This window comes from Danio rerio, chromosome 1, assembly GCF_052040795.2.
Source record: "Danio rerio strain M-AB ecotype USA chromosome 1, GRCz13ab, whole genome shotgun sequence".
In the NCBI taxonomy this organism is placed as follows: domain Eukaryota; kingdom Metazoa; phylum Chordata; class Actinopteri; order Cypriniformes; family Danionidae; genus Danio; species Danio rerio.
In genome coordinates, this window is record NC_141021.1 from 53711743 (window position 1) to 53732500 (window position 20758).

At 36.7% G+C, this 20758-nt stretch overlaps 2 protein-coding genes across 7 annotated transcripts in view; one reads left to right on the top strand and one right to left on the bottom strand.

Annotated features, from left to right (window-relative positions):
* The first annotated feature begins 830 nt into the window (after positions 1-830).
* ndufaf5 (NADH:ubiquinone oxidoreductase complex assembly factor 5) lies at positions 831-10918 on the top strand. The gene is made up of 11 exons (NM_001082894.2): positions 831-1108; positions 1194-1234; positions 4334-4397; positions 4609-4656; positions 5186-5289; positions 5367-5406; positions 5925-6122; positions 7473-7533; positions 7603-7686; positions 8514-8596; positions 8744-10918. Exons 1-11 carry the CDS (start codon positions 947-949, stop codon positions 8822-8824), a joined length of 966 nt encoding a protein of 321 aa, NP_001076363.2. The 5' UTR covers positions 831-946; the 3' UTR covers positions 8825-10918.
* kif16ba (kinesin family member 16Ba) overlaps positions 8840-20758 on the bottom strand; it is a 42619-nt gene continuing 30700 nt past the window's right edge. For 2 of the 6 annotated variants that reach the window (XM_087237737.1, XM_087237736.1), the window contains 8 exons: positions 18257-18406; positions 17766-17871; positions 15451-15498; positions 13632-13676; positions 13422-13544; positions 13257-13346; positions 12170-12253; positions 8840-12086 (listed from right to left, as the gene is read on the bottom strand). In XM_087237737.1, coding sequence (XP_087093863.1) covers positions 11925-12086; positions 12170-12253; positions 13257-13346; positions 13422-13544; positions 13632-13676; positions 15451-15498; positions 17766-17871; positions 18257-18406 — 808 coding nt within the window. In that variant the 3' untranslated portion in view covers positions 8840-11924. Of the gene's footprint in view, positions 12087-12169; positions 12254-13256; positions 13347-13421; positions 13545-13631; positions 13677-15450; positions 15499-17765; positions 17872-18256; positions 18407-18547; positions 19728-20758 lie in introns of those variants that run through there. The other 4 variants (XM_087237739.1, XM_087237738.1, XM_087237740.1 and 1 more) reach the window with 3 other exon arrangements.

Here is a 20758-nt window from a genome sequence, read left to right on the forward strand (position 1 = left end):
ACAGTATTACCTTTTAAAAACTAAAAGAAACACAAAAATAAATTCACCAAATATCAGCATTACAATCATTTACTAGTTAAAATGAAATGGAAAATATAAGATAATATTAAAGTATAATGGTATATTTTTCTTTACTTATATAGGATTAGGCTATATTAAAGTATAATGGTATATTTTTGTTTACTTAAATAGGATTATATTAAAATATAATGGTATATTATATTTTTATTGACTTATATACCATTATATTACAGAATTTAAAATATATATATATTTTAAATAATCAATTAATTAATCAAAAATGTCCATAAATTGACTTAAAACGTTACTTAAAATTAACTTTAACTGTTATAAAATGTAAAGTGTTAAAACACACACACGCACACATTTTTTACAGTTTGTACTTATTTTTATTTAATGTAAATTACAGTTTCAATTTTTTATTACAGTTTTTAATTTAACATACATCGTTATACAGTACTATATAAACATAAATTCCTGCAAATTATCAAAAATCTAAAATCATACACTGAAAATATCCTAAAGTTTACTATAATAACGCTGACCTGGTGCTTTTACTGTATTTAGACACTTTTGCAGTTGTAAAATGGACGCTGTTTTCTATAGCACTTTACCTAATATAATAAATCTAATCTAATCTAATCTAATCTAATCTAATCTAATATAATATAATATAATATAATATAATATAATATAATATTATATAATAATATAATATAATAAACCTATTTTTCACTGACTCCGATCCGTGTTCCAGTGTTCTGGTTGGTTTGATCCACTCCATATTTTACCTCAGACCTCTTGCTGTTGTCTGACGCAGAACTGAAAGCTCTGCACTCACAATCACGCCAAAAAAATGTGTTCAAAACAGTTGTGTTTTAGTCTAGTTACATGTTAAAATGTACTAATAAATAAATCAGGAATGATGAACGTGTCCGTGAAGAGTCTCCGCGGTGTGAGCAGAACATGGCGGAGTTTTTCCTCCAGGCAGGGAATGAATGTGTTTGACAGGAGCATGAAGCGCAGGCAGAAGGATTGGGCTTCATCTTTACTGGACAGCAGCAAATACGATTACCTTCGAGAAGAGGTCAGATAATGTGCACAATGTTTGTTTAATATTAGAGCAAAAAGGGTTGTGTGTGTGTGAACTTGTGTTTTTGTTGTGTTTGCAGGTGGGCAGCAGAGTGGCGGACAGAGTTTACGATGTCGCAAGGTCACTATGCTTAACATGCTAATATAAAATTAATAATTCTGGCAAATATTCAATTATGGTATTTGTTTTACTTCGTGTCATCATGACTTAATTTAGTTTTGCGAGATAGAAAAGGAGATATCTAGCAGAATGTCTAGTCTGCACTGTCCTATAAAGGCAGCACGCTTTTAAAGTCAGCGTGAAATCAAAATTAATAATCTTAATTTTGCTAGCTCAAATTGTTATTCTTAAAGTGAATAATTAACCAGTGAAAGTTATGGCACCGGGAAAATCAGTTTGTTTTGGTAATCTTCAATGAAAGTCTGACCATTTGCTTTCGCTAGCTGGCAGTATGTATTTGTGTTCCTGTGTCGTGTTTCTTCATGGTTGTTTAGTTTTTTCTAAACTATCTTAATGTACAAGTAGCTGAAACTTGCTCATTCAAAGGTGGAAGCCAGTCGATGTGCAAAAACTTTAATCGTCAAGTACACAAAAAAAAGTTTCCATCTGGAGCTCCTTCACGGGACTCCACACTTTTAAACACTCGCTCCAATGGGCTTGCTGCTTTTAGCACCGCCCACACTCGTCACCAATCACAGAGCTTGCTCGACCATGGCTCTACACGTCGTTGCAACCTGTAGTTACATTTTTTGACTGAGAGGTGTGCGTCAGCGAGGGCTATGCGACCGCGCGAAAGCTGTGCCATCGAATACACATAAAGCAGAAGTATAAATCAACATCCTTTACCATTAGTTTGCCACGAGGGAATGATGTGCAAAATGAAAGCCCCACCCCTACTTAAAGGGCACCTAGGTTACCCCTTTTTTCAGATTTAATATAAGTCTTTTGCGTCTCTAGAATGTGTATATAAAGTTTCAGATCAAAATACCCATCAGATTTTTCATTATACCTTTTACAAGATGCTGTTTTATACTGATTTCCAGCAGGGGGTGGTTTTGTCGTACTGCGCCTTTAAGACGAGTCTTTCCCGCCTACTATTTCTACATGCCTCCTCCCTCAGCTGCGTCAGACAACAGACAGACTTAAAGGAAGAAGGTCTCACGTAGCGTTTGTGAGATACTACAGTAAGAACTAACCTTTACTAATCAGTATTGTGAAGTTGCATTGATGAGTCACACACAATATCGTTACAAAGTTAACGCGCGCGACACACACACACACACACACACACACACACACACACACACACACACACACACACACACACACACACACACACACACACACACACACACACACACACACACACACACACACACACACACAGGCAGGCAGACAGAGCGCGCTTAGTTTAGTTAAGGCTAACCTCAAGTACTGTGTGGATATCTGTTATGCTGATGTACAAAATAAACCTGATTTAACTTCCACAAACCGGGATTGAAGCGTCTTCTTTTATAATTGTTCTGACACGCGGCTGTGCTGATGAAGTAAAGCTGAAGTAAAACGCTGTAATTAATTACACACATACTCTGTTTTAAAACACTTTAAACATGTGAAACTTACTCTTAATCACATTTGATGATGATTGCTGATCCTAGCGAACAGAACAAATCTTTTATTCCCGGTTGCTTTGCGTATGTCTGCCTGGTCTTGTTGACATATACACGCGACTACCGGAACATGTTAATGCGCGCAGCTGTCAATCAATTCGGTGGGCGGGGGGATCGCACACCTACGTAATGGTGCGATCGATTTGAAAACAGCTCCAATTGGCTGACCCTTTTTTTGTAGTTAAATTGAAACAAAAGGACTGGGTGTGTTCATATCACCCCAGTATGACGGTCTATACACTATACCAACACACAGATCTGTCCAAACAGCTTGAAAAGTAGATTTTTTACCATAGGTGCCCTTTAATATTCCATTTCAGTTGGAAGTACATCGACATAATAAAAGTCTCAGCAACTTCCGGTTCCATAGTTTAATGATTTTACATTGCACATTTTGACACCCTTGTTTTTATGAAACGGGACAAAATTGAACCTGGAGACAGAACAGATGTCATAAAGGCTGATTTAGGATTTAAAGTCTGTGTGAACATGGAGAAAGAAAAAAACTATCATAAGATAGGGAACTATAATATAAGGAACTATTTAAATATCTAAAATAAAAAGAATTGAGAAAATTGCCTTTAACTTTGTCCAAATAAAGTTCTTAGCAGTGCTTACTACGAATAAAAACTACATTTTGATATATTTACATTAGGAAATTTACCAAAAAATGTAAAATAACACAATCTTTATTTAATTATCAACTGATTTTTGGGATGAAAGGATTGTTTTATATATTTTTAACCCATACAAGTATATTTTTGTCTATTGCCAATATATGCCCCTGCATAATAAGGCTGGTTTTGTTGTCCAGGGTCACATTCATTCATTTTCTTGTTGGCTTAGTCCCTTTATTAATCTGGGGTTGCCACAGCGGAATGAACCACAAACTTATCCAGCTTTTTTTTTATGCAGCGGATGCCCTTCCAGCTGCAACCCATCCCTGGGAAACCCCACACACACACTCATTCACTACGGACAATTTAGCCTACCCAATTCACCTGTACCGCATGTCTTTGGACTGTAAGGGAAACCGGAGCACCCGGCGGAAACCCACACGAACACAGGGAGAACATGCTAACTCTACACAGAATGGCCAACTGAGCCGAGGATCGAACCAGCGACCTTCTTGCTGTGTTGCAACAGCACTACCTACTGCGCCACTGCTTCGCCGTCCAGGGTCACATATTAGCAATTAAAACTAATCATTAATAGAAATTTAATCGGGTAGAGTGAAATATTTAAAAGCAACTATTCCAGCTAAATATAATCAATGCAATACGTCAAATTTCCTGCAGACATGGCAATAATGTATACTACTGTATGTCATCCAATAGTTCTGTGTGATGAATAGTTGAATTGGAAGTTATTTCGGGGGATTTCAACAGCTCTAGACTCCGTTCACTTTCATTGTAACAGAAGCTTTGGAATTCTGACTAATATCTCCTATTAGTTTTCACCAGAATAAGAATAGTACTGTGGGTTTTGCAGCGAAAACATGAGTTCCAGTAAACAATAACAAAACATACATTTTTGAATGTCATTACAGGACTTTCCCTCTGGCTCTGGATGTAGGATGTGGAAGGAGCCACATCGCAGAGCATTTGAGTAAGGTAAAACTGTTCTTAGTCTGGCAAGTATCCATTATTTAATCCATATTTTCGTGCAGAAAAAAAGTAATTTGAGTCATGAGAAGCTTGTAATCTTCACTTTATTGAAAAGAGCAGCGTGCACATCTTTTTTTGTGTTTTTCAGCAGAATTTTTAAAGTTATATTCCTAAATTAAACGCGTCTTATGGTAACACGGATTCTCTCTCATTTCAGGAGGTTGTCGAACGTCTCTTTCTAACAGACATTTCAAGCTCGTCCCTGGTAAGAGACTTCTTGTTGCTTTGTTTTATTTGCAAATGCAAAATACTGTAAATATGTGCATTATAACTGCGTTATTATGCCCATTCTAACAGTCAAAAGTTTGGGGTCAGCAGGATGTTTTTGTAAGAAATTAATACTTTTATTTGGACATGATGCTAGTTCAAGATGCTGGTATTTAGCTTAAAGTGACATGTAAAGGCTTAATTTGGCAGGTTAGGGTAATTAGGCAAGTCACTGTATAATGATGGTTTGTTTTGTAGACAATTGAAGAAAAATATAGCTTAAAGGGGCTAATAATTTTATTAAAATGGTTAAAAAAATAAATAAAAACTGCTTTTATTCTAGCTGAAATAAAACAAATAATACTTTCTCCAGAAGAAAAAATATTATAGGAAATACTGTGAAAAATGTCTTGCTCTGTTAAACATCATTTGGGAAATATCTTTAAAAGAAAATTCACAGGAGGGCTAATAATTCTGACTTTACCTGTATATGACTGAGATTTTCTTGCTTTTTTTTTTCTCTCCAGAGGAACAGGAAGAAAAGTGATATTCCCGCTCAGTGTGTGATGGCAGACGAGGAGTTCCTGCCCTTTAAAGAAAACACATTTGACCTAGTGCTCAGCAGCCTGAGGTACCACACCACCCCAGTGCATGATGGGGAAATTTAGGAATGAGCTGTTATTTACAAACCCTTATTTGTCTCCTCAGTATGCACTGGATCAACGACCTTCCCGGAGCCCTGCGACAGGTATGAGTAGCGCTATATATCATTCATTCATCTTTGCCTTAGCCCCTTTATTTATTAGGGGTCACCACAGCGGAATGAACCGCCAACTATTCCAGCATATGTTTTACGCGGCGAATGCCTTTCCACCTAGAACTAAGTACTAAGAAACACCCATACACACTCATACACCACGGCCAATTTAGTTCATCTAATTCACCTATACCACATGTCTTGGGACTGTGGGGGAAACCCACGCCAACATGGGGAGAAGATGCAAACTCCACACAGAAATGCAAACTGACCCAGCCGGGACTCGAAGCAGTGACCTTTTTGCTGTGAGGCGCAAGTGCTAACCACTGAGCCACTGAGTGAAGCTAAATTGTCTGTGGTGTGTGTGTAAATGAGTGTGTATAGATGTTTCCCAGTGATGGGTTGCAGCTGGAAGGGCATCTGATGCGTGAAACATATGCTGGATAAGTTGACGGTTCATTCTGCTATGGTGAAAATGAAATGAATGAATGGACTTGTGTTGTGTTCAGATTCACCAGGTGTTGAAGCCGGATGGTGTGTTCATCGGAGCGATGGTCGGCGGTGAGACGCTGTACGAGCTGCGCTGTTCTCTGCAGTTGGCGGAGCTGGAGAGGGAGGGCGGGTTTGCGCCACACATCTCACCGTATACTGCCGTCACTGACCTGGGCAACCTGCTGGGACAGGCCGGATTCAACATGCTCACTGTGGTAAATATAAAGGGGCCCTATTACATCCTTTTTTACAAAATGTAAAATAAGTCTCTGAACTCCCTAGAGTGTGAAGTTTCATGTCAAAATACCACACTAATACTGTTTTATAGCTCTCTGAAACTCACCCATTCAGGCTTTGATCCAAGTTGTGCCGTTTGGTGCCTGTTGCTTTAAATTCAAATGAGATTGTGCTCCCAGCCCACATTTCAAATAGGGATGGAGTTACAAACACGCTATGCATCAACATAGCGGCAGATTTATGCTGTGCTCACACCAGACACAGAACGCGCGGATAAATTGTGCTATTCACACGTAAATAGACGAGTGAACATTTTATGAGTTTGCTCGCTTCATCCGAAGGTCAAATGCACTAAAAAATCATCACAGATTTCCATACCTGCCAACAATTGTCTCTGAAAATCCGGAACACCGGGTGGCAGGGGGGGTGGATTTGCGAACATTAGAAGGGGGGGGATTAGTGAATTGAAGATCAGAGGGGGGATTGGGGTGTTCCCAAACTGAAGAATGGGGTCCTTGGTCTGTCCTACCAAGGTCGGCGATCAGGGGACTGTACAAAAAAGCAAAAAGCTGAGGAACGGGGGTTAGGGGGTTGAAATTCCAGGAGTTTTCAAAACGGGAGATGGGTCTGAAATAAAGGAGACTCCCCGGAAAAATGGGAGTGTTGGTAGGTATGGTGGATTTGCTTGATGAGCAGGGCTTCTGTCTGCCCGGTGACACTAGCTTGGTGGCTAAAAGGCTAACATGGCTTTTATTGAGAGAATAGCTGTTTTATGTGCTTTATTAAAGCTGAAAAACAGCGTCGATTCGTTTGGAGCAGTGTCTGAGTCCACTAGATCTTTCAGAGGTGCACCCAGCTCTGTGAGCTCATAAACTCCTCCAAAAACTTAAGCTGGAGGATGGAGGCTTTCAGTGTTGCTTCTGACTGAGCAACTTCTACCCCGGAGCAACTTTTACTCCGGGACACCAACAGCAGGCACTACATCATAATCACTCCCCCACAAGAGAAAGCTCCTGATTGGTTAACGCGGCACGAATGTCCGCTGAAGTTCAGATTTTCAAACTTGAGCGATTCGTTAAGCGCGTCAATCGTGCAAAACTCTCAACTCGCACCGCTTTATTCGCGCAAATCGCATCATTCGCACTGCCTCATTTGCACGTATTGCGCTGTAGGATGTCTATTTGCGTCATTGCATTGACTTAACATGTAAATTACTCGACTTTTACGCTTCCTTGACGCATCTGGTGTGAACGCAGTATTAGACACTATATTTTAAAGCCTTTTATCTGCTTCGTGTGATTATATCCAGGCTCATTGTTGTGTTGCAGGACATTGATGAAGTTCAGGTCAATTATCCTGGTATGCTGGAGGTCATGAGGGATTTACAAGGTAAACTCTGAGTTTATGTCTAATGCTATCAAATGGAAGGAAAGTTCGTTCACAGTTTCTGTTCTTCAGGTATGGGTGAGAGCAACTGCGCATGGAATAGAAAGTTACTCCTGCAAAGAGACACGATGTTGGCGGCGGCGGCTATTTATAAAGGTGTGACTCGTGCGGAAGCGCACCATTTAATATATATATATATATATATATATATATATATATATATATATATATATATATATATATATATATATATATATATATATAAAATATAAATATTAATAATTGTGATAAATATTGAGGAAAAAAAGTCACCTTTAGTGCAAATTAAGCTCTTAGCAATGCATATTACTAATCAAAAATTTACAGTCGAAAATTTGATCTTTAGTTAATATTCGAATGATTTTAGCATGAAAGAAACATTTTGACCCATACGATATATTTTTGGCTATTACCAAAAATATTCCAGTGCAACTTAAGACTGGATTTGTTGTCCGGGGTAACATATATTTATTAATTATTAAACATTATATACAATAATATTAGAATGTTTCATGTAAAAAAAAAAATTACATAATTTTAAATATAGACAAATGTGGGTTTAAATATTAAAAATTTAATAATCAAGTGAAATCATATTACTTTGTTTCTCACGCGTTTATTTACGTTTGAGCAATCATATAATCTATTTTAAGGTGTGATTTATTGACAGATAAAATTAATCGTAGTGATTAATAAAACATTATTATTATTATTAAATTACATTATTCAATAACATTATTAAATATTATCCTGTTGGTCGTCAATCTGGCAACCTCAGCATGCGTGTGTTCTGATCCAAGTGTGCAATACCTAGTTTAACCACTAGGTGTTAAACTTACTGCACTTTTAATATCACTTTTTTTTTTGCTAAAGCTTAAACCCATAAAATAATATGTAATAATTTTGACTTCAGCTGAATATATTTTGTGTTTACCAAAATTTAGAGATGTACGGCAATGAAGACGGTTCAGTTCCTGCCACCTTTCAGATCCTCTACATGATTGGCTGGAAGCCTCACGACTCTCAGGTATGCTGCATTTTCATTGGCTACTTTTATTTATTTATTTATATATATATATATATATATATATATATATATATATATATATATATATATATATATATATATGCTGACCAATCACATGTGAGATACTGACTTGTGATGAATTTACAGGCCAAACCAGCAAAACGAGGCTCGGCGAACGTCTCATTTGCAGATCTGTCGAAAATAGGCAAACTTCAGAGCGACCAGTAGAAAAACCACCACAAATCCTGAAACAGAAGCACATTTTTATTCATCACGTCCACTTCTGAAGGAGCTGCGTTAATCATATGAACATGATCACATTGAAATGTCGCATCAACAAAACTGTATTTTTGCAAATAAATAAACTGTGAATTCATTATGGCCCTGAAACGGCTCGTCACTGAATTACCAGATCTATTACATTCAGTTTCAGAAATAAAAATAATGCAAACATGGATTTAAAAATGTGTACATCTTACTCCCAGTATTCATTATAAGTAAACACAATAATGCTAACGGCTAATTTAGCAGTGCTATCCCTTTCTTCATGAAAACAAACTCCCTCTGTACAGATCAAGTGTACAATATACATTCTGCATATACATATGGCTTTATAGTACTTCAGTCAGACAGTAATTTACAGCGTAGACTACAGTAAAAGCCCTTAAAGGGGCAGTCCACCCCAAAATTGCTGCCATTAAAAGGAACACTCCACCTTTTGAGGGGGAAATGTTCTAATTTTACTGCTCCCCTAGAGTTAAACGATCGAGTTTAACCACTTTTGAATCCATTCAGATGATCTCCAGCCTGACTTAAGCACATTTAGCTTAGCTTAGCATAAATCATTGAATAAGATTAGACAATTAGCATCTAGCTTTGCTTATTTTTCTATTCAAAGCTTGTGTAGTTAGCTTTCATTTTTGGCCTAAGTACACAGTGTAACTACACAAAAGTCAAGCTTCAAACAGCAAAATTATCAAAACTCTTTGGTCATTTTTGAACGAGATGCTAATGGTCTAATCCGATTCAATGAATTATGCTATGCTAAGCTAAGCTAAAAGTGCTTCCGCCAGACTCTGAGATCAGCTGAATGGATTCAAACTCAGCTGTTTAACTCTATGGGTGTAGCAAAATAAGCCTAGTTCCAAAAAATGGAGTGTTTCTTTAAGATGATGGTGACTTTTGTGTCTTCAGTACAACATTAAAGACGTTTTTAGCTTAACCCGTCTCTTTGGCTACTTTTGGAGCCACTTTTAGGGTACAAAAAAAAAATCAAACACAGGCAACACTAAATGAATACATGTGGCTTATGAACTTAAAAGTAGACTTATGACGTGAAATAATTGAACAGTGCAAAAAATGTGAATGTTATTTACAATATTATTATCATTTTAAGACCTCAATGTATCACCACAAGCACAGATATTAATTTTATTTAGCCTGTATGTGTTTTTTAGACTCTAAAATGCTGGTAATAAATTGACTTGCATTTCAAAAATCACCAAGCACAACAGTTTCAGCTAAAAATCTACTCTAATATTGTACTGAAGACAAAAAAGTCTTCTTCTTAGATGACCTGAATTGATTTTTGGTGTGAACTACCCCTTTAATTGCATATAGGGCGATTATTCTGAATCAAAAGCACTATTAGTTGATCTGGAAGTCATGGCCTCACAGTACAAGTGCTAATTTGAGAGCTTTGACCTCACAGTGGTTATAAAAACAATAGAAATGTGCTGAAGTGTTATGGAGCTTGCTGTAATTGTTTGAAATGGCAGTATATGTGGATTAGAATCCAGAGTCAAGCATTGGCGATTCATTATTTACAGCGAAATTGATTTAAAGCGAACCACGAACTGAAGTAGCAGCTACAGGACGTCCCGTTTGTCCACAGAAACAGGCTTTGTGGTCCCTAATGTAAACACTAGACGTTTAGAGCAGGTTTTGATGATGATGAAGTCTATATTTCTCATTCTTCAAAAGCGTTTAAAGCTTGAATTAATGCCGGAAAGGCACTGACGAAACTATTTACATCTACTTTGGATCCTCAGTGTTGCACGATCCTGGTTTACAGCCTTCCTGAGTGAGTTTATGAGCAGGTACAGGTCGTATTTCACCTCAAAATAAAAAGAAAGAAAAAGAAAATTGTTTTTGTATTGTAATTTTGTTATATTTGATGACAATGCAGATTGGTTTAAAAGATTTAGCACTTAAATTGGAGTAGTTATACAACGTAGTTGCACAGATGTACTGGTATATTTAATCAATGCTACTTTAAATAATAATACTTATAACAATATAATATAACAATATACATTTAAGTAATTCTTATCTATATTATAAAAAAAAAAGAAATATATATATATATATATATATATATATATATAAATTTATACATATATATACATATATTATTTATATATATATATATATATATATACACACACACACACACATTTTATGTTTATTTATATTTATATATATATTTTCAGATATTTCTACATCATACTTGCTTTGTTTTACGGCTATTCTCAGTCAGTAGTAATATAATAATATTAATAATAATAAGAGTAATAATAACTGTTTGTTGTTATTATAATACAAATATAATACAATAATTTCAGTAATTTTAAACTTTAATACAAATAATTACAGTACAATTAATTACTGGTATATTTAATGAATGCTACTATATAATAATACTTATAACAATGTAATATAATAATATACATTTAATTAATTCTTATCTATATTATAGAAAAAAAGTATTACTATGAGAGTTACACCTAAAATAAACTACAAAAAAAGAAAAAATATATATATACATATAATTTTATTTATTTATTTATTTGTTTATTTATTTAAAGTTATATTGTCAGGGAATTCTACATCATAGTTGCTTTGTTTTACTGCTATTCTCAGTCTGTGGTAACATAATAATAATAATAATAATAATAAATTGTGTTTGTTGTTGTTATTATTAATATACAAATATAAAATAAAAATTTCAGTAATTTTAAACTTTAATACAATAAGTTACAGTACAATTAATTACTATAATTAAAATCACACCTAAGAATAAACCAAAAATATATGTAATAATAAAGATAATCTATTGTGCGCATTATATAAAACTGCCTTGAAAAAAACAAATGTCACCATGCAAAACATCTTTTGTGGACCTAAAGACTTGATTTTAAGCAGAAAATATACTTCCTTATTTTGTGGGATTTTATTTTAGGGTGAAATGTTTTGGAGTGAATTGGTTTGTAGTTACGTATTTGTTGCATGAAGTCTATGCAAATGAGTGCGTGTGTGTGTGTGTGTGTCAGCCCGTCCCGTGGCTGCTGTAGTCGAACACCCCCTTCTTAAAGAAAGGTGAGATGTCCCACACGGCGTGTTTGGAGAGATTGAGGCCGAACTCGTCTGTGCTGATTGGAGAAGAGGACGACGTGGACATCATCACCCGGAAGAAGTTGCGCAGGTATTGCTGGAGGAACAGAACGACATTATACATCAGCAGTGGTTTTTCATTGGCCGACGACTGAATGAACGTAAAACGCATCTGATCACCTCCAGCTGGTTCCGGCGCTCCGCGATCGTCCGCTCGTCTCGGTTCCCGAAAATCTTCTTGGGTGGGAAATCCAAAGCAGCAAGCTTAAAAAAACAACAACATTGAAGATCCTGATAAATCAATTGTTTACTAATATTATTTTAATATTAGTTACTAATTATTCTAATATTAGTTACCAATTATTTACAAGATAAACATTTTTTAATTATTTACGAAATACAGTTTAGAGATGCAGTAAGTTTTAACACCCAGTGGTTGAACTAGGTATTGCATTCCTGGATCAAAACACGCAAGCGCAGGTTGCCAGATTGAGGACCAACAAGAGCGAGTGTTCTACATAAAAGCAATGGCATGCGGTAAAATAAATTTAAAGGAGTTTTTGTCCTAACCAACACCTCGAATTGACATATTAGAAACGGCTTCTATTTCTTTACAATGATCACCTCAGGTACACCTCATGTGCTTTATTCAGTGTTAAATGCTAATAATGTGAGTTTGAATGCCATTTTACATGACATTTACTGCCATTTCTTGTACTACACAATTCTTAGGAAAAACAACATGATTTTAATACATAAAATACCTTAAATCTACTGGACAAAATATTTTATATACATATATATATATATACACATTTTTTTAAACAAATTAATCTTATTAATATGCAAAAAAGTGGTCCTATTTGGTCATAATTTGTATTATGTTGACAAGTATACATATTGACAAGTTAAATGAACATTTAAACTTTTACATTTGTGCATTTTTCTAATTAAAATGCTTTAAAAAATCTTAATATTAATAATAATTAAACAAATAAAAACAAATAAATGCTCCTAAAAATGTACTTAAAAAGATGTGCAAATTATATAGAAAGAGACAGATTACTGGAATTAATTTGATCTAAATTGATATTCATTTTTAACATTTATATTTTTATCCACAATGAATGAATTACAACATGAAAACAACATGACTTAATGTTCAAATACAATTCACACAAACATTTGATAGATTTCATAACTGAACAGTTTTTACATTGATAGATTGATAAATAACCGATAGATCGGTGATGCTTTTACATCATACCTCTGGATATTTGAGCTTCATCGATTTGTGCATCTCCCGAAAACGACTGTATCTTCTGAACACCGTCCAGGTTTCATCCAGAACAGTGATCTAAACCCGGACACAGAAAACTCAGCTCAAACACGCACTCAGACACACAGATATCAGAGTGAAACACCGACAAACCTTGACTTCAAACTCAAAGTGCTCGTCTTTGCCTTGTCCACACAGCACATAGCGCGGGATGCAGATCTTCACCGGATCCTTCAGACTCTCCGGACTCAGATCCAGAGGAATCGACACCAGCCGCTGTGGAAATGAGAGCAAATACAATCAGAAAACGATCTCCGTTTGAGTGCTCGGGAAATAACGTTCAATAAACATACAAGACTGTACCTCGTATTTGAGTTTGCGCTGGTCGAAACGCTTTTTATCATTGTCCTGTGAGATTGAAAGAGGTCATTAGAGTCACGTGATTGCTGAGATATACAGTACTGTGCAAATGTCTTCGGCCACCATTAGGTTTGTAATTTTAGTATAATTATGTATCATATAGTGTAATAATCTCATGCTCCTCACCTGAAAAATAACTATATTTATAGATAGATTATGAAATTGTATGAAATTTGAAGATATTCATGATTTTTATAGATAAAAACAGCTAAAACAGTCATGAAATGGCCTCCCCAGACTCCAGACCTTAATATAGTGTAGTAGAGGCAGTATAGGATTACCTGTACAGAAAAAACACACATAAAATCTGGTCTGATATATGGACTCATACTAAATAATGCCTTTTGTCCATATTATTTTTATTTATTTCTTCAACAAAACTGTGGGGGGACCAAAAATTTTGCACAGTACTGTATATATTGTTAATTATTAGTAGGGCTGGGTATTGATTCTGATTCACAAGGTTTAAATTGTATTTAGTTCTCGGTTTGATTTAGTAGGTAAAGATTCAATACAATTAAACGGAATAAATAAGGATAATAAAAATAATATATGAAATACAGCAAGGATCCCCCCCACCCAAAAAAAAATACATAAATAATGCAGTATATACAATATAATGTTTCTGACTTCTTTTAGTTTAGTCTATATATATATATAGCTAGGTCTCGCTGGTCACCGTCACTTCACCTCAGCTGATTCCGGCTGATTAGCTGCTGAACTCTGCATATTCATTGTATTTTAGTTTTGTTTTATGTGGCTTTACACAGTCAGTTGCTTTGTGTTATTATTTCCTACAATTATCAGATGAAATGGTACTTAATTGTGCTCACAAACCATTCACGTGGCCTCCATTTCCCAGGTGAGTGAAATTATATACTTATACACCATCTCTATGAATGCATTTGCTTCATTTAAGATCATTTATCATTTATAATTGTCTTTAGAGCTGTAATGCACTCCAGAATATGGCAGATTGATTAGCTGTAGGCTCTAAAACAGTCATCTGAAGCGTTGTCATACAGTGTTATGCCTGGATTTCATCAATAGCCTTGCATTTACTAACAGAGACTATGTTTTATTATTTGGAAGTGGTCAGAACACAAACAAGTAGCAGGTGATGAAGTATTAAGCGTTTCTCCCAACAAAAAAAAAACTCTATCTAAGCAAAATGCTAGCAGGTGTCTGGTGCTCCGCTCATGCTCTGCCTCTTTGCCCTTGTTTGGTATCCGCTGGTGGGTGCGATGATGCGTGAACAAAATGGCTCTGATTTTTTGCGTTCTTCAGAAACCTATAGGTGATGTCACGGATACTACGCCCATATCTTTTACAGTCTATGATATCAAGCTGAGGGTTTCCATAGCAACTGTACATTATTATCCTTAACCACGCCCCTCTTACAGTCAGTTGGCTATGAGGGAATGATGCTCAAAATTAAAGCCCCGCCCCCTATTTAATATTCCATTTCAGTTGAAAGTGCATCAACATACTAAAATAAAAGTCTCAGCAACTTCAAATTCATGCAGACTTTAAATTAATTTTAAAGCACTTATTTGTCATTTCTTCTCATGACTGAGGTTGCAAAGACAGTCAGGTGTGGTGAATCTAAGCAAGACATCAGTGGACAGGCCGCATGCTCCCGAAAAGAGGAAGAAAAAAAACCAATCTACTCAGAGATTGTGAGTTGTATGCAAATCAGGGGCTGGATCATGCAAATCACAGAGCGCTCAGCTGGAGCTGATTGGCTGAGGGCTGTGCTTACCTCATCCGTCAATCTAACAGAGCTACCCTCACTATCCTGCTCCTCCTCCTGTTAAACAACCGTGGGAATGAAAAAAAAAATCAATCCTGAGTGTTTCATGGGATTATTGTATGGAAGCTTGTTTACAATTTGAGATGTAAAAATATATAGTAACTTCTCAGGATTTGTACTGTTCCTTCACATGCTATTCTGAGGTAACATATTGCAATTTTTTTTTTAAAGTCTTAGTTAGAAAATTAAAAAATGCTTGTTTTTAGGTGGATATGGCTAGGAACTATGTACATCATGATTTTGCCAAGTACGATGCGATCCTGCATTAACATCCAGGGGCGCCTGCAGGATTTTAGTCCAAGGTACGCACAAATCCAGCACCGCCCCGCCCCCTTCCGATGGCTGTTATTTCAGTATTCAAACGTTAAATAAAAACAAATATATTTTTTTTTATTTAGCAAAATTCTGCTTTTTATCTTTGTATTTTTATAATTTTATTTGTTATTTTTAATATTTTATTGTCTTCATAATTAAAGCTATAGAAAAATTCCTGCTTGACATTTTAAATTAAATTTCACGTAGCTACCCAGTATACATTAAAGATCACAGAGAAAAAAATAAAAAATTAATAAAAAAACAGAAACATGCTACATGTTCCCATAAATATCCAACTTACATTTAACTGAATTGTAAAAAAAATGCTCATTTTACTTTTATAAAACATTTGTTTTCTTGTTTTTTTTTTAGTAAAAACAATACCGACATTTAAGAATCTATACTTATTTTATCTATTCATTGACTTGTTTATTGGTGCATATATAGGCTATAATTTAAATCATACAACAGTACCTTGGACAGCTACAGTGCCACTAAAGCTTTCAAAGAAAAGTCCAAAAAAGTAAAGTAAGATTAGACTTCCTCCGGTGAAGGCTGACATCACAACACTCCGTAACCGTCCTTCAGGTGCTATAACCGGCACTAAATTACAAAACAAGCCGTCTGGCTTGACTAAAGTGCAGTTATTTCCTCGTTGTTTAAAGAGTCTGCAAGTTCGTGTTTCGTGGATATAGGATGTATATGATTGTGGACATTGATGATGTTAAGTGTATCTTTATTCAATGCGCAGCAGAAAAAAAGTCTTTTAGCAGTGCATGTAGCTGTTGGTAAAGTTCTCTCCCGGATCAGAGCGAGTTTTTGTGCTACCAAATACAGCGCTGCATGCTATAAACTTTCATTCAGTCGGGCGAAGTAAAGGTCTCATTGCCTAGGATGCCAATTAAATTAATCAAGCTCTAGTCACGAATAAAATAATGGTCCATTTTATTATTTTAAGATTTTAGACGACGGGTTAGTAGTTTTTATTATACATGGTTATATCCAAGTCTATGAAATAATAACTTTAATAAATAAAATACGTTCGTAAGAATGTGGTGGGCCAGTGATTCTCTGCCAGAGACTGCTCTATGGTTTTAAAACCCTTTTCAAAACTGTATGGTTTAGACCTGTATAATTTTTTTATATTAAATGTAGTGTAGTTCACTTGTGGATGTCTGATAACAAGCGCGCTGCCGCTGAGCCAGCTGTGGTAGCTTGAGACCAGAGCTTCGATGTCAACACACAGAATCTGTCGGCACAGTTCAATTCCAGGCCGAGAACAGTTTGTAATCGGTTTGTAATCCTGCAGGTTGTTTGTAAACAACCGTAACCGTACCAAAGTGTTCTTAGAACGATTTGGCATGATAGTGGAAAAGCAGGCAGCTGTAGTATATACTGTTTAATAACAAAATTAAATTATCACAAATAAATAAACAAAAAGCAGCATTAATTCCCACCCTCTCATGGCAGGTACGCACAGTGCATACAGCCGTATGGCTGCAGGCGCCACTGTTACCATCTACAGTATGTTGATCCTGGAACATCATTTTTGTTGGAAAAGGCATTCCCTATTTTCCAAAATCACAGGGGAATAATACTTCGATAACACTCATGTAGAAGTGCATAAACCTAAAAGTAAACCTAATCTTAACATAAACTGTAAACATATCCCTTAATTCTGATTGGCTGATTGGAATGTTGTTCCAGGATCAATAAGGATGTTATTCCAGGAACAGGTCCTACTTGGTGAAATCAGGTTGGCAAAAAGTGCTCATGCAAGACCAGGAGATCGGCTAAATGGATTAAAAAAAAATTAAAACTCAAACGTTAAATTCTAGGGGAGCTGTAAAATGTTTGTATGTAATGCCTGTTTTCAAAAAAGTGGACTGTTCCATTAAATATATTAATTTCGAAAAGCCAAAGATGATGTATGGATCCATCTAGAGTACCTGCAGCGAGTCTGAGGACAGAGAGAGAGTGTTGTTGTTTTCTCTGTTCAGCAGGTTGAGTTTCTGGAGCCTCCTCTGCACCTCCTCTTCAATATATGCGTTTAGCCTGACGGAGAAATGAGAAATAGCAGGAAGAGTTCAGTTTGGTCATCACTAACTGTTTCCATCCAAAGATGGAAATAAACCCACGCGAACACGGGGAGAACATGCAAACTCCACACAGAGAAGCAAACTGGCCCTGCCGGGACTCGAACCAGCAACCTTCTAGCTGTGCTAACCACTGAGCCACCATGCCGCGCCAATCTTTCCAAATCATAGAATTTTTTTTCTCATTTCAGGGCTGCTTTAATCAGATGTACTTCACAACATGGGGGGGAAAAAAGGCCAATTTTATCTTTGTTTCAGGCCAACTTCAATGCGATATTCCAAAATGCATATTTAAAGCAGGTGGATGGAAGCAAAGCTAGGGTTTAATTGGGATGATGGAGTACCTCTCGTCTCCTATAGACAGGACGGTGTGCAGGGTGTGAATGGGACTGACGGGCGACTGGTTCTTCTCTTCTCCGCTCACACTGAGACTGCGGACGCTTCCTTCACTCTCGCTGATCCTCTGCTTCAGCTGCGCGATCTCTCGCTCCATCCTAACACACGCACGCACGCACGCACGCACGCACGCACGCACGCACGCACGCACGCACGCACGCACGCACGCACGCACGCACGCACGCACGCACGCACGCACGCACACACACACACACACACACACACACACACACACACACACACACACACACACACACACACATACACACACACACACACACACACACACATTTCAGGGGTTTCCAGGGGTCATGAAAAGAAAGAGTTGTAAAGTGTTTACTTGTTTCTTTTCCTCATTTCTTTGAGGGCTGTTGACGTACACATTAAAATAATTATAAACTGGAATGGGTTTAACATATTTGTCACACTTTAATGCTTTCAGATCCATCCATCCATTTTCCTTTGGCTTAGTCCTTTATTTATCAGGGGTCACCTCAGCGGAATGAACCCTCAACTTATCTAGCATATCTTATATGCAGCGGATGCTCTTCCAGCAGCAACCCAGAACTGGGAAACACCCATATATACACACACACACACACTATGACCAATTTAGTTGATCAAATTCACGTATAGTGTATATCTATGGACTGTGGGGGGAAACCGGAGCACCCGGAGGAAACCCACATCAACACGAGGAGAACATGCAAACTCCACACAGAAATGCCAACTGGCCCAGCTGGGACTTGAACCAGCGACCTTCTTGCTATGAGGCGCCAGAGCTAACCACTGAGCCACCGTGCCGCCCATTATTTTTAGTCAAACCAATTTAAATATTAGTCAGAGATGATACAAGTAAGCACATCATGCAGTCGTGCTATTCAAAACTACATACCCCTGTGTGAAAAAGGGTTTGCCCCTAAACCCTATAACTAATTAGGCCATCCTTAACAGAAAGAACTGCAATTAAACGTTTTCGGTAACTTGCGGTTACAGCACTCTGGAGGAACCACCTTTTTAAGGTTATGCCACAGCATCTCAATTGGATTCAGGTCAGGACTTTCAGGTGAAAACTGTATATACACACATTAGAGGTGTGAACCTACACTAGTCTCACGGTTCGGTTCGGTTACGATTATCATGCCATCGATTCGGTTCAATTCGATATTTCGGTGCATCACGGTGCATTGACGGTGCTTTCCATACACAGTTTTATATTTTCTTCACAGCAGCATTTCTTGTATTAAAATGTATGAATATATTTATATTTATATACTATTTGTAATACAATTTTGTCATTTAATACAAACAGTCAGATATATAAACTGTAACTTTAAACAAAACGAGCATTTAGCAAATAATATAAACAAATATAAATATCCAGCTCAATTTCTGATCCTTGTCTAGTTCTCTTAGGGCCTACTCACACTATGCCATCCGTACCGTGCCCAGGCCCGTTTCCCGGATCGTTTGAGAAGTGTGAGTGCGCTGAATCGGGCTCAAGCACGGTTCACTTGGCCGGCCCTGGCCCGGTTGGAAGAGGTGTGCCTGAGCGCGGTACACTTGGGCTTTGGCGCGGTACGCTTGTGTGTGAGCGCGAAACGCGCCAAAGCCCGAAACCGAAAGCGAGACGTGACTTTTAAGGGACTGTTTGATATGGATTTATTAATCATTCTTGCTGTTCAGTGAACGCAAACTGCCGTAGTTTATTAAAGACGCAAACTGCTCACAGCACGCCAGCTGCGAGCCTTCAGCAGATCTCCTCATTCCTGCAGCACGAGAGCTTTGACTGTTTATGAGCGCCAAAAGTGGCGGATCTGTCCAGTAAAATATCTGACTGCGTGTCACCGCATCCCTAAGGACTGTTTGGCGAAATATTTGACTGCATGTCACTGCATATCAAACGACTGAAAGGATATAACTAGAGAAATCTCCACTGTGCTGCTGAGTGAGAGCGTATGGCAAGCTGTTTTAACATTTAAACCTTGTTCTGACTATCCATAAATATATTTAGAGATATAATTATATATTTTGACAAGTCATTATTATAATTCGACTTGTCAGAATGACAATTAGAGATATCTGCAATTACAATTGTACTAGTACGAAATCAGATTGGAGATATCTGCAAATATATTATGACTAGTCATATTCCTCCATTGACTTCCATTGAAAAATATTTGCAGCTATCTCTAAATGAGTTTTGACTCGTCAAAAATCCAATTCAAGATATCTACAACTGTAATTCGACTATTAGTAAATTAATTAGAGATATCTTCAAATATATTTGTAAATATCTCTAAATATTACGAATTAAAGACATCTCCAAATGTATGACTAGTAAAAACTCAGTTAGAGATATCTCTAATTACAATTGTGACTAGTCAAAACTCAGTTAGAGATATCTGCAAATATTTTTCAATGGAAGTCAATGGAGGAATATGACTAGT

Excerpts from the sequence above, each read along its gene's own strand:
- ndufaf5 (NM_001082894.2), top strand. The coding sequence starts at position 947 with ATGAACGTGTCCGTGAAGAGTCTCCGCGGTGTGAGCAGAACATGGCGG. Across the intron at positions 6,123-7,472 it reads GATTCAACATGCTCACTGTG|GACATTGATGAAGTTCAGGT; the intron begins GTAAATATAAAG and ends GTTGTGTTGCAG. Across the intron at positions 7,687-8,513 it reads GGCGGCGGCTATTTATAAAG|AGATGTACGGCAATGAAGAC; the intron begins GTGTGACTCGTG and ends ACCAAAATTTAG.